Raw genomic sequence first — 12,781 nt, 5'->3', positions numbered from 1 at the left:
CTTCAACGCCGCAGTGTTGATCTAGTTTGGTTAGCAACCTGAGCCTTGTAACCTGAGAATCTTAGCTATCTCTAGATGAGATAAGATTCTAACTCTTCCTTGTTTTTTGCCTCACAGGAATCCTGTCTCTCCCTGAGGCTCTGGATGAGCTTAACCTGCCGAGCCTGCCCTCGTGAGCCAAACCTGAAGACTCTTCTGTGGATTCCCCTGCAGCTCTTGGCTAAGAGCTAGAAACTCAAATCGAGGTCTGCCCTCAAAGTCAGAAGTAAGACGCTGAAGCGATTATTGGACTCTGCTGAACAAACAGTCTCTGGACCCAACAGTTTCCTCTCTCAAAGAGAAACCCGGACTCTTTCAAGGTATTCCTCAGAAATATCTAAGACTCATAACTCATCAGTCCGTTTGCTAACTGAACTGTCATCCCTGCAGACTCCAGTGAACCTGCCCCTGACCAGTTCCAGTTCCTGTGCAATATTCATATGCTTGTGTTTCAATAAACCTTGTTAAACTTTTTATCCAGTCTCCGTGTGTGTTCTGCATATTGGGCTTACTCTGTAACCCATCATGACAGAAATAGAAGGTCTGGAAGTGAAACTAAAATAAATGGTCCCCGCTACAGTGAGAAATCAATGAATAACCCCACCCAATCACTGGTTTGCTTCCTGACATTTCAATCATGGTCATCTGCTTGTCCCTCCCCTGTGTGCGTACCCTGACACATGAACAAATCGACTCGTGCAGGACGCCATGGCTGGAAGCTAGCCACTGTTATGCTACGTTCACACACTTTTTTGATGCTTTTACAAGTTTAGTTCCGATGAGCGGCTGAAGCATCTTAGCTGCTCTATCTGCGTGGTGGAAAAAAGTGGGTTTGATGCGTACTGGGCGGAGCTACCCTATCCTTGCTTGTAACAACCGCAGCTACACTGTGTGCAGAATTATTAGGCAAGTTGTATTTTTGAGGATTAGTTTTATCATTGGGTAACAATTGTGTTCTCAATCAACCCAAAAGACTCCTTAATATAAAAGTTTTATGTTTTTGGAAGTTTATGTGTTTTTTTTGTTTTTTTTTAGATTTGGCCATTTTGTGAAGATGTCTGTCAGCGCAGGTAAATATTGCAGAAAGGTCCAAACAGACAGCAGCAAACCATTTGAAAACAAATGATGCAAAGAGCAGTGTTGCCAACCTAGCGCTTTGTCACCATATTTAGTAACTTTTAAGACCCCTCTATCACTTTGGTTTCAAAAAAGCTCCTAGCTAAAAATCTAGCAACTTTTTTCTGCTACTGGAGACTTTGGAGACAACATCTAAAAGCAGCGAACTCTGCTCTCCAGAGAAAGTAGATTGGTAACCCCGCCTCCTGCTCTCCTCTATCTTGTCTGCTGTCATGATTCATGCAGCTATTATTTCATCCAAATGAAAAATGGAGAACATTGCTCTTTCCTGTGTTTTTTGAAACACAGGAAAGAGCAATCAGCTAAGTGAAATGTCCTAAATAAGCCCCGTCTCAAACCACCTATTTTTTTTTGTTCACTCTTTAAAGCGTCAAACTCAACGCAATTTCTGAGATTTTTAATTGAAAGAGCTTTCTGAATGGGAAGCGAAACATCTTCAAGCTGAGAAATAATATTCAGTAGATTGTTTTTTTTTACTTTTTTGGAATGACTGTAACCTGGATAACAGAATTTTCACTAGCATAAACTGGTGATCTGAGGTTTTTCTCCCCTATTTAAGAAAACAGTGAGGGCCAGGTAATATTCTTTTAATTTCCCTTTAAAACATTCATCTGTTGCAGTATAATATCTGAACACTTTTATCCTATCAGTGTTGGCGGTACTGACGTAAGTAGTTTTGTTCTGTATGCTGTCGCAGAACGCTCCCAGTCCAGGTGGCTCCAGAAGCTGGTCGATCCCAAATCCCGCGCCCTCCATGAAGGAAATGTAGCGATCCACCAGCCTGGCTTCGTTTTCATTGATCAATATAGATCCCTAAGCAAGCAATTACAAACAACACATTCTTATTATTGTAGCAACAGAACAAGGGCAGAACAAAATGATCTGCAGGTCAGAGATGTAAACACAACCGAGATGCCGCTATGCAGCAGCAACAATCAGCATACAATGGTGTTGTGTCTCTCTTACCACCAGCTTCTTGTCACAGCTCAACTTGATGGTGGATCCATGCATGGTCCGGTATGATGTAGATTTACCAGCCTGGCCAACTTTTATCTTCTGCACATAAAATGCAACGTAAACACTGGTCATCAAATACTGCAGTGACATGCTGCACTCCTTAAAGGCAAGAACACTCCGAATCCATTTTTGTTTTGTGTCTGATCTGGCAGAAAACCGTCGAGCTAGTATGTTGCTTTTAGCGCTCATTGAAAGTCAATGGGGATGATCACACCTGACACGATTTGCTGCAGGGGGCAGCGTAGCTTTGACTGAGATAGAGCGTGGGTTTATTTTAGGCAGAGAGACGCTGTTACAAGGTAAAATGTAAGAAATATTTTATTTATACTCTTACTTTGTTTGTGTTTCATGGGTTGTGTTCTAATGAACTATTATGATGTATAATGTGTGATTCATCTTTTATTAACTCTTGCTTAAGATTGTTCCAGATAAAGGTCATACAACGGACGGGTTGTTAAAGCGGCCTGAACATCCTCTATCACATGTTTCTTCTAAACATGTGTTCTTGGAACAATTCAATCGTAAAACAACCACATGCTTTGTTTTAACATATGAGCTGAGGTTTAAAGTAAGATCCTTTTGTTTCCCTTTTCCTGAGTTAAACCTCAGCTGGTGTAATTAGGGACATCCCCTTTTCTTCAATAAATGGCGAGGAGAAAGCTGAAGACTGCAGAGTGGGGTGGAGATTGTAAACTCTGCAGTCTCTTTCTACTCTCCTTGTGAGTAACTAAATAAATTGTCTCTGTGCCTTCTTTCTTTCCCTGTATGTATGTATGATGTTTTAGGTGCTTAGACCTGACATAAAACACATCCCCTTTGGGGAGAAATAAAAAACAAAATCAGTTAATCACATGGGGAAAGAGTCAGGTATGGAGTCGCACATCAAATATTGTCATGGTTTTGGTTCTATTTACGTTTTATCTTTACGTTTTCATTTTATTTCCATTTGGTGTAATTCTAGTAATTTTTTATTGTATTTGAGTTCTTGTTTGCCCTCCGTTGCTCTCTTGTGTCAGTCTCCTTCTTCCTAGCTCCCTTCTAAACTCCTCTGTTCACACCTGCTCCCAATCTGCTGATTAGCCTGGTCTTTGTTTCTGTCTCCTATATATACACCTCCTGCTCAGTCACTGTTGCTGGTTTGTCTTAATTTATTTGCCCCCTTGTGAGAATTCCTGGTTTTCAGTATTTGTGGATTTTTGCTTCTGTTGCCTTTTTTGGATAATTAAATTTTCAAGAAATCAGCTTCAGTCTCTGCATTTGGGTCCTTTAAACCTCCACCCAACCTGAAACATATATAGCAAGCAGGACAGACTGGTGCAAAAACAATACATGAAACACTTGGATAAACTTCCCAGATCTCTCTAAGAATCACCTCTCTGCCTCAGTCAGCAGATCTTATATTTTAAATACAGGCATATAAGCATTCTCTATCTGATCTGGTTTGAGATGCTGCAGAGACTCATTAAGTAGAGATTTGCTTTATAGCTGAACGGGTGTTTTTTTAATTTTTTAAAATACTTTTTCATAATCTGTCAAGTCAAATGTGGGAACTTGTTTAAATTTGTTTATAGCACAGAAACAGATGTGAAAAAAAATCTGCGCAGATCTGCTCACCCTGCCTAGTCGGAGCCTCTCTATACACAGTCATTTTGACATGGAAAAAACATTGTATCGGAGATTAAAAAGTCGTACGGCACCGCTGTGCTCAGGCCTTTGAGCAGCAATGACTTTTAGCTAACAGCGGTTCTACACCTGTAACTTCCAGGTTTAAAGCCACTGGCATCACTGCACTGTGGCTAAATTAACCCTCAATGTTTTGAATCTGACAGCAAGCCAGTTTGGACAAACAGAATTTGAAGTCTGGTAAAGATAAAAACACGTTTAACCCTCCAGATCAGAGAACCAAAAATGTCTGATCAGGAAAGCATCACACCGGTTTTATTGCCAACTTTTAAACTTTTAAAATTCATGGTATTTTTTATAGCCTGGTAGCGTAACATTTAGTTCCTACAAACCAAAGAAATGTAATTTATAGCCTACATACCAGTAAGAAAAAAATAAATAAATTTAGCAGTGAATAAAACAGACAAAAATATCATCACATGCACATAAATAAATACTTAAAAAAATAAGTAATTAAAAAATAAAGTTGAAGATTATAAAGGACAAAAAAAATAAGGTAAATATTACAAAGGCAAATAAAAAAAGAAGCTAAATAAAAGAGTTATATACATTTATGTCTCACTGTATAATTTAATTTCTACTTACATTTATTTGTTTATTGTATTTTTGGTGGCAATTAATTATATGCTTATTCATTTATTGAGCATTTATTTATTTCTGTATTTATTATTAAATATGGCAGAGTTGGTCCTCCATATGCACTGACTTTCAGGGGTATAAAGAACTACTATAATCAGAACTCCCCAGGAAGAGGTGAAAAGGAACAGGAAGTGAATCTGTGGAGCTAAATTCATGCAGAACTTTCTTTCCCTATTTTTCTCCGTACGTCAGCGATAGGATGCCTCATGAAGGGTTAATGAGGCATCTTTAAGCGTTTCGACTCTTTGCCAAACTTGATTGATTCTGCGTTGATACTGTCTCACAGAATACTGAACCCTGCTGGACATTTAAAGACACAACATGCTGCTGATTTAAAAGACTGAACTGAATGGATTTTATGTATTAATTTACATCTATGTCTAAATTGAAAACATCTTTGATATTTTTAGGTGCAGCCAATAAATAATGTAAAAATATATCATAATGTAAACATTTAGGGGAAAATATGAATGAGGATGCTTGTAGCCTAGGTTATTACATAATATTTTAAAACAATAAGTTCAGTACAGGGTTCCTACAGCATAAGGCAAGTTAAATTTCAAGACTTTTTAATGCCACTTGAAATAAAAATTTAAGACCAAATTCACAAGAAACACAAGAAAAACCTGCTTGCGACAACTTAACCCAAAGGTTTATTTTAACATAAACCACTGCACTAATGTTTCAGATTTTGAAAAGCTTCCCATACAGGAAGAAAGCTAAAAACACACAAATGACAGATATATTTTAACAATTATTTAACTGAATTCACAAACTTTGTTTTTGCAGAGAACAAAACAAATCAGTTTTAAAGCCACAACATAACCAGTGATAAGTCTTTTTTTGCAGCTATTTTTCTTTGTATGGTTTTCTTAGTATGATTTGGTGATAAGTGGAGGCGTTGCAGAGACAAGGGTGGAACTAAACTGAGAAATACCGGCTGTTTCTCTGTAACTCCATTTTGACGCTTTGTGTTTCGTGCTTCGCATGTGCGACTCCACTGCCTTAATTCCCATCGTTCTGAGCTTCAATGACTTCTTGCACAAAATCCACTGAGCCTCATGTATGTTCCCTGGTTTTAGCCATGGAGAAAACTCTTGGCTGGAGACAATTTTGGTTAAATTTACACTTGCTCATATTTTCCAGACAAAAAGTAAATGGCGCATCTCCCAAATGTCCCGGCTGCAACAACGCTTTTATTGGTTCTGCTATCGGGACGGAACCAATAATGAAAAGCTGTTATTTAAAAAAAAAAAAATAATAAAAAAAATGTCAATTTTAATGTTTTATTTAGATTACAAAAGTAAATCGTAATAAAAATAATCCTATTTCTGATGTTTTACAAATTAAGACCTACGAAAGACTGATTTAAGACATTTTTAATACCAATTAAGGCCTTAGTTTTATTTTGAAGAATTCAATGCCTTTTAAGACTTTTTAAGGACCCGCGGGAACCCTGTTTAATGATAAACCGCAAAAGATGAGACATTTTTTTTAACAGATGCATCATGTTGACAGCTAGGTTTTTAAACACAGTTTAGAAAGTCAGTCAGTTAGAAACAACTCCTCTATCGGTCACATGACTTTCTTGAAACAACATGCGCACCGATACAGTGCATGGGCTCAAAGCATGACCCGAAACATTGATGTTGCTGGACCCATAGCTACCAAATGCCCCTCCTTCCCCTCAGCCTCAGCTTAACATTTCGCTTTATTTTCTAGATGCCTTTATCCTGCCTGAAAATTTGGCAAACTCAGCTTTACTGCGTTTCCATCCATGCTTTGATCATCACATTATGACTGTTCTCTCCTCCTCTTACCCCGAAATTGCGGATGATGTGAGCCTTGATCGTAGCAGTTAGCTGGTCCTGGTGGTCCGGACTGGAGAGCCAGCGCTGCCTTTCGGCTGGCAGGGAGTCCAGGGCCTTGTCAGTGGGCCAGAAGATGGTGAAGGGCTGGTGGATGGACATCCGGAGCACTGGGAGCAGACCTGCATCCTTCACATAAAAATTACAAGCGACATCAGCTATTTTCAGTAAACGTAGGTGTCCAGTCCCATTGCTGCAGCTAAAACACTCAGGATCAGTTCATATTGATTTATCAGGGGGAAGTGATAAGGGGAGGATGGGACTCTATCACAATGAAGAGGAGAAGGGCAGCAGGATAAGATCTAATGATGTAGATTTGTTGTATTTACCTCAATGAGCTTATAAAAGCGTCCATAGCCATAAAACGTCGCCGCAGTGCTGAAGTTCATCTAAACACAGAAACAGCGGCGTTACTGCATGTTGGTCTAGATTCCTGTTAGCATATTTTAAGTACATTGACCAAAGTACTTTAATGTTAATCTGCGGCTTGTCTTGCAGGCTGTACGGCGTCAGCACCCTGTCGATGTGGTGGATGACTCCGTTGGTTGTGGTGTAGTCGCTCTTCACGATCATGGATTTGTTGTTGATCCAAACCGAACCCTGCGGAGGTTCAGGGGTGATTGTTAACAACCTGCAGACGCCTGAAAGTCTGGATGACTTTTTTTCTCTGTTGCTTTAGTGCTTTTCTCACTTGCCAACAAGCAGAACAGGAACAAGTTCATACAAACACATTAAACTTGACCTTTGACCTTCTTCAACTGCCTTTTTCTGATTTAAATGTCAGAGCCTGCCTTCAGGTTATTTAAAAAATATTTTTACTATCCTCATAGATTTATATGCTCAAAAGAAGGTTGTCTGGTTATCAGAGTCAGAATGATCCTCCACGCATGGAGACAGCATGGGAGAGTGGAGGATTTTCCAGCAGATACCAACCATCATAGATGATTTAATAGTGAGGAGGAGGGACTAACCAAAGAGGACTCAATAGGAGAATTCCAGACCAGAACAATTGCGGACCTAACGAAGACAATTACCAGTCAAACATTTAACACAAAATAAATCAATCCCGCCAATCTAATCCAACTTAAGTTATGAAACACTTTATCATCAAAGTGCTGCACAAAAAAAAACCCCAAATAATTTTAATATTAAGAATCAAATACAGGCTAATAAAACCGGACATTGTTTCTTGGCTAGCTGCTGCTGAACCCAGGATTGGATCATCAGCCAGATGTGATGCAGAACCTTGCGGAAGAACCGGTGTTCTGTCAGATGAGCATACCCCTTCAGACCAGCATACCCATAGTAAATACCGGTACCCGTTTATCCCTTTAGTTTTGTACCAAAAGATACACTCCAATCTACCTCAATGGGCGTGTATCCCTTTAGTCATGTACAAAAAAACTAATTGTTTTGTAGTGTTTATTTTGGAAAAAAAATTGCAGTGGCTAAATATTTTTCATTTTTTTTCTCTGTATAATCACCTACAAATCAGTTCCAGTTCGGTTCCGCCTGAAAAAATATTCCTCACTGCTTTTTTTGTCATACTTTTACAAACAATTGCATTTCCAATTTATAGTTTGGGAGCTTTACTTGATTTAATTCACATATGTAATTTCAGGTTGAATTTGCTCCCAAGACCCTCAGGGCTTAAAGGAATAGTACACCCAAAACATGATTAGCCTTCATTTTCTACTCACCCCCATGCTGAACAACACTCTGGAGTACTTTTTTGATATCTCAAATGCATCTGGAGATCTGGGAGGCTTCTTGCTGTCTGCTGACATTCAAATAATGGAGGTCTATGGCGCCCGAGGCAGAAAGGTCCATAAAAGTCCACAAAAAACGTGTCAATATTCCTACATACTGCTCGTCCAATGTATTCCAAGTGTCCTGAGTGGGTAGCGTCCATAATTTACTCGAAACTAAGTCATTTAGAATGTTTTTAGAGCATAAACAGTAGTGTATAGGATTTCCTGAAAGCGCGCGCCTGCGCGTTCATGACGCTACGGAAGCCGCGGCAGACCAAACCAGACGAAAGTGCGCATTCAGCGTCTGCTCTGCCGATAATGCAAGCGTAGAAGAAGAAATGTGCTGTTTACCTGTGCAAAGAAAGAAACAACGAAAGAAAAATGTCTGAGGACTTCAGTGTTGAGGAAGAGCATGAGTTCTTTGCCAAGCTGAATGCGCACTTTCATCTGGTTTGGTCTGCCGCGGTTTCCGTAGACTCGTGAACGCTTTTTCAGGAAATCCTATACACTACTGTTTATGCTCTAAAAACATTCTAAATGACTTTGTTTCGAGTAAATTCTGGACGCTACCCACTCAGGACACTTGGAATACATTGGACGAGCAGTATGGAGGAATATTGACATGTTTTTTGTGGACTTTTATGGACCTTTCTGCCTCGGGCACCATAGACCTCCATTATTTGAATGTCAGCAGACAGCAAGAAGCCTCCCAGATCTCCAGATGCATTTGAGATATCAAAAAAGTACTCCAGAGTGTTGTTCAGCATGGGGGTGAGTAGAAAATGAAGGCTAATCATGTTTTGGGTGTACTATTCGTTTAAGCGGTTAAGATACTTTAGGTTACCTTAAATGGGCCATTTATGCTCGAAAACGCTGTGGGTCAAAGTTCTTCCACAGTGATTTTAAAAACTGATTCCCAGCTAACATAAAACATGATGGTAAGGAGATGGAATCGGACAACCTGACCAGCTGGATCTAAACAGAGTGATTGAGGATAAATGCTGGAGAAACGCTGGATTTGCACGTTGTGCTTCACTGCCTCTTTGTCTGAAATTTGCCAAGATTCTACCTTTAAACTCCACCTGGTTCTGAATCCAAAATTAGGAGTGACATATGACAGATTAACACTCTTAAATGGATGATTATTTGAACTTTAATTCCTCAGTCATACTCTTCAGGGTTCCTACAGCAAAAGGCAAATTAAATTCAAGTCTTTTTAAGTCTTTTTAATGCCACTTGAAATAAAAATTTAAAAACAAATTTACAAGAAACACAAGAAAAACCTGCTTGCGACAACTTAACCCAAAGGTTTATTTAAACATAAACCACTGCACTAATGTTTCAAATTTTGAAAAGCTTCCCATACAGGAAGAAAGCTAAAAACAACAATTATTTAACGGAATTCACAAACTTTGTTTTAGCAGGGAACAAAACAAATCAGTTTAAAAGCCACAACATAACCAGTGCTACCAGTGGAACCAATAATGGCGAGCTGTTATTTTTTTTAAATAAAAAAAAAGAAAGGTAAATTTTAATGTTTTATTTAGATTACAAAAATAAATCATAAGAAAAATAATCCTATTTATGATGCTTTAAAAATTAAGACCAACGAAAGACTGATTTAAGACATTTTAATACCAATTAAGGCCTTAGTTTTATTTTGAAGAATTCAATGCCTTTTAAGACTTTTTAAGGACCCGCGGGCAGCCTGTTTTTATTAATTGTAATCTTTGCTCTTTAGATATTTTTTAATTGATATATGAAATAATTTTGAGATGGATTCAGTGCTTGATGGAGCTAAAACCACACAGCACATCTGAACCTTAATCAGAGACTTTTCAGTTGGTTTCAGGTAAAACTGAAAGGCAGTCTGAGCCTTTTCTGAAGCTGAAGGTGTTAAAATAGAAGTTCATGTTAAAAAATCCAGTGGAAGTTTTGTAATAAGAGCTTTTTTTTTATTATTATTATTTGTGAGTGTGTTACCTCCTTCACACTGAACTCCAGAGTGTATCCCGACAGAGAGACCACACTGCTGGTGGTTTTTAGGTCACTTAAGGTCAGAATCTCACAGGAAACCATGTGGTAATCAACCATGTGCTCCAGGCGGCCCCGTTCCTTCCATTCATCAATCTGTTGAAACACAAAGCAAGAGCCAGACCAATGACTCCTAACGCCAGCATGAAGCTGTCCTGCCTGCTGGTTGAGGATGAAACAAAGCTGAGAATGTATGAAGCTGTGTCAGATATTAGAGGTTTGTTGCCCTCACTATGGAGTCATTGTTGGTTTCCTCCAGAGGCACGAAGATGGTAAACGGTCCGTTACCAAAGGGACGACTGCTGGATTTCTGGGAACAGAACAGAAAAGGTGAACAGTGTGGACATCAGCAGATACCGACACCATTGTTTACCATGATTGAGAAATGCGGGGTTCAGGGGTGCATCAGCTAAACAGCTAATGTAGCCGCTCAGTGAGTCTGAACTAGGGCGGAAACCAGTTGTCTGGTTGTAAAAAAAAAATGTTTTTTGTTTGTTTTGGAAGCATACATAGCCTAATTAATGTAATCTATTAACCTAAAGCAATATGCATGGTCTGGTTGTTACATGTCAAGTACGCCGGTCATTAACCTTGACCAAGGCACCTTACAGTAGAACTGCAGTCAGTCCCTGGACTGGTATGGCTATCACTGCTGACGTCATAGAATGTCACATCTGCTCGACTTTTGCTGTCAAATGGTCGACCTATCACACCTATTTAAAGGAATAGTACACACAAAACATGATTAGCCTTCATTTTCTACTCACCCCCATGCTGAACAACACTCTGGAGTACTTTTTTGATATCTCAAATGCATCTGGAGATCTGGGAGGCTTCTTGCTGTCTGCTGACATTCAAATAATGGAGGTCTATGGTGCCCGAGACAGAAAGGTCCATAAAAGTTCACAAAAAACGTGTCAATATTCCTCCATACTGCTCGTCCAATGTATTCCAAGTGTCCTGAGTGGGTAGCATCCAGAATTTACTCGAAACGAAGTCATTTAGAATGTTTTTAGAGCATAAACAGTAGTGTATAGGATTTCCTGAAAGCGCGCACCTGCGCTTTTACGACGCTACGGAAGCCGGCAGACCAAACCAGATGAAAGTGCGCATTCAGCATCTGCTCTGCCGATAATGGAAGCGTAGAAGAAGAAATGTGCTGTTTACCTGTGCAAAGAAAGAAACAACGAAAGAAAAATGTCTGAGGACTTCAGTGTTGAGGAAGAGCATGAGTTCTTTGCCGAGCTGAATGCGCACTTTCATCTGGTTTGGTCTGCCGCGGTTTCCGTAGCGTCGTGAACGCGCTTTCAGGAAATCCTATACACTACTGTTTATGCTCCCAGATCTCCAGATGCATTTGAGATATCAAAAAAGTACTCCACAGTGTTGTTCAGCATGGGGGTGAGTAGAAAATGAAGGCTAATCATGTTTTGGGTGTACTATTCCTTTAATGGCCGAGGTTGAACTACATATCCATCCAATTTCTTTCACGCTTAACCCAAGCACCTGAGTGAAGTTGGCCCCCCACCTTCTTCAAATCAGACAAAATTTGTGTCAAACGTTTGTGCAGCAAAATTTTTTGTTTGTGCCACTTTCATTTTAAAGATATAAAGAAATATTTCTAGAGGTCATCAAAGGTCAACCAGCCCCCCCCACCCCACACCTTCTTCAAATTAGACGTTTGTGCTGGTTTGTGCAGCAAAAATTGTTGTTTGTGCTGCTTTGGCTTTGAAAATATTAATGAAAATGTAAAGGTCAAAAGGTCAACCAGCCCCCCCACCTTCTTCAAATTAGACAAAATTGGTATCAAACGTTTGTGCTGGTCAACCAGCACCCCCCCCCCTCCCACACACACACACACACACACTTTCTTCAAATCTTCAAATCCAAAGCAGCGCAAACAACAATTTTTGCTGCACAAACGGAGCTGAGTTAATTGACACCAATTTCGTCTGATTTGAATAAAATAAATCATAATCAGACCGATAACTTTCAAATATTTCCTTATGAAATGCGGTATGGATTCACTTACCGACATCATTTTCTGAAAGAATCTGTTCTCTGACTGCCGGAGCACCTCCTGCGGGATCAAACAGCCTCTGAATGTGTGGCTGGGTGTAGGAGCCCAGCAGGAGCTTAGAGGTCATGTGACTCACGTTGTAGGTATTTCCCCTGCAGTCGAAGCCGTCCCCAATGTAGCTGCTTCGACAGGTGCAGTTCCTTTGGCCCTCCCCCATATACCGGCAGATTGCGTATCTACTGCAGCCGCCGTTGTTCTGCAGAGAGGTCACAGGTAGAAACACTGCTTTACAGAACAGAATGGCAGCAGTTTGGCGCTGTAGAAAATGCACACCAACTAAAATACGGAAAACTTTGGTGAAATCAATCGTTTTGTGTACACTGGAAAAAAATGAAATGTAGATAAGTCGTTTTTTTCTTAAAATAAGTGCATTTGTTCTTGGATTAAGGAAGTAAAGGTGACATCTTGCCAATGGAACAAGACAATTTACACTTAAAATAAGAAAACACAATTGCATTGTCTTATTTCAAGTTCATATTATCTAATTATCTTATTTTAAGAGTAAAAATTGGCAAACTATCTCATTTACCTAC

General features: G+C 39.5%; 1 protein-coding gene across 1 annotated transcript in view; it reads right to left on the bottom strand.

Annotated features, from left to right (window-relative positions):
* stab1 (stabilin 1) overlaps positions 1 to 12,781 on the bottom strand; it is a 180,894-nt gene that overhangs the window by 56,642 nt on the left and 111,471 nt on the right. The window contains exons 45-53 of the mRNA XM_038295866.1: positions 12,325 to 12,444; positions 12,201 to 12,248; positions 10,401 to 10,478; positions 10,118 to 10,264; positions 6,852 to 6,983; positions 6,713 to 6,772; positions 6,336 to 6,512; positions 2,143 to 2,232; positions 1,843 to 1,989 (exon numbers count right to left, since the gene is read on the bottom strand). Coding sequence (XP_038151794.1) covers positions 1,843 to 1,989; positions 2,143 to 2,232; positions 6,336 to 6,512; positions 6,713 to 6,772; positions 6,852 to 6,983; positions 10,118 to 10,264; positions 10,401 to 10,478; positions 12,201 to 12,248; positions 12,325 to 12,444 — 999 coding nt within the window. The remainder of the gene's footprint in view (positions 1 to 1,842; positions 1,990 to 2,142; positions 2,233 to 6,335; positions 6,513 to 6,712; positions 6,773 to 6,851; positions 6,984 to 10,117; positions 10,265 to 10,400; positions 10,479 to 12,200; positions 12,249 to 12,324; positions 12,445 to 12,781) is intronic.

Source organism: Cyprinodon tularosa, unplaced genomic scaffold (genome assembly GCF_016077235.1).
Source record: "Cyprinodon tularosa strain WSP-4 unplaced genomic scaffold, ASM1607723v1 ctg361, whole genome shotgun sequence".
In the NCBI taxonomy this organism is placed as follows: domain Eukaryota; kingdom Metazoa; phylum Chordata; class Actinopteri; order Cyprinodontiformes; family Cyprinodontidae; genus Cyprinodon; species Cyprinodon tularosa.
This window is presented reverse-complemented; position numbering and strand designations above follow the sequence as displayed.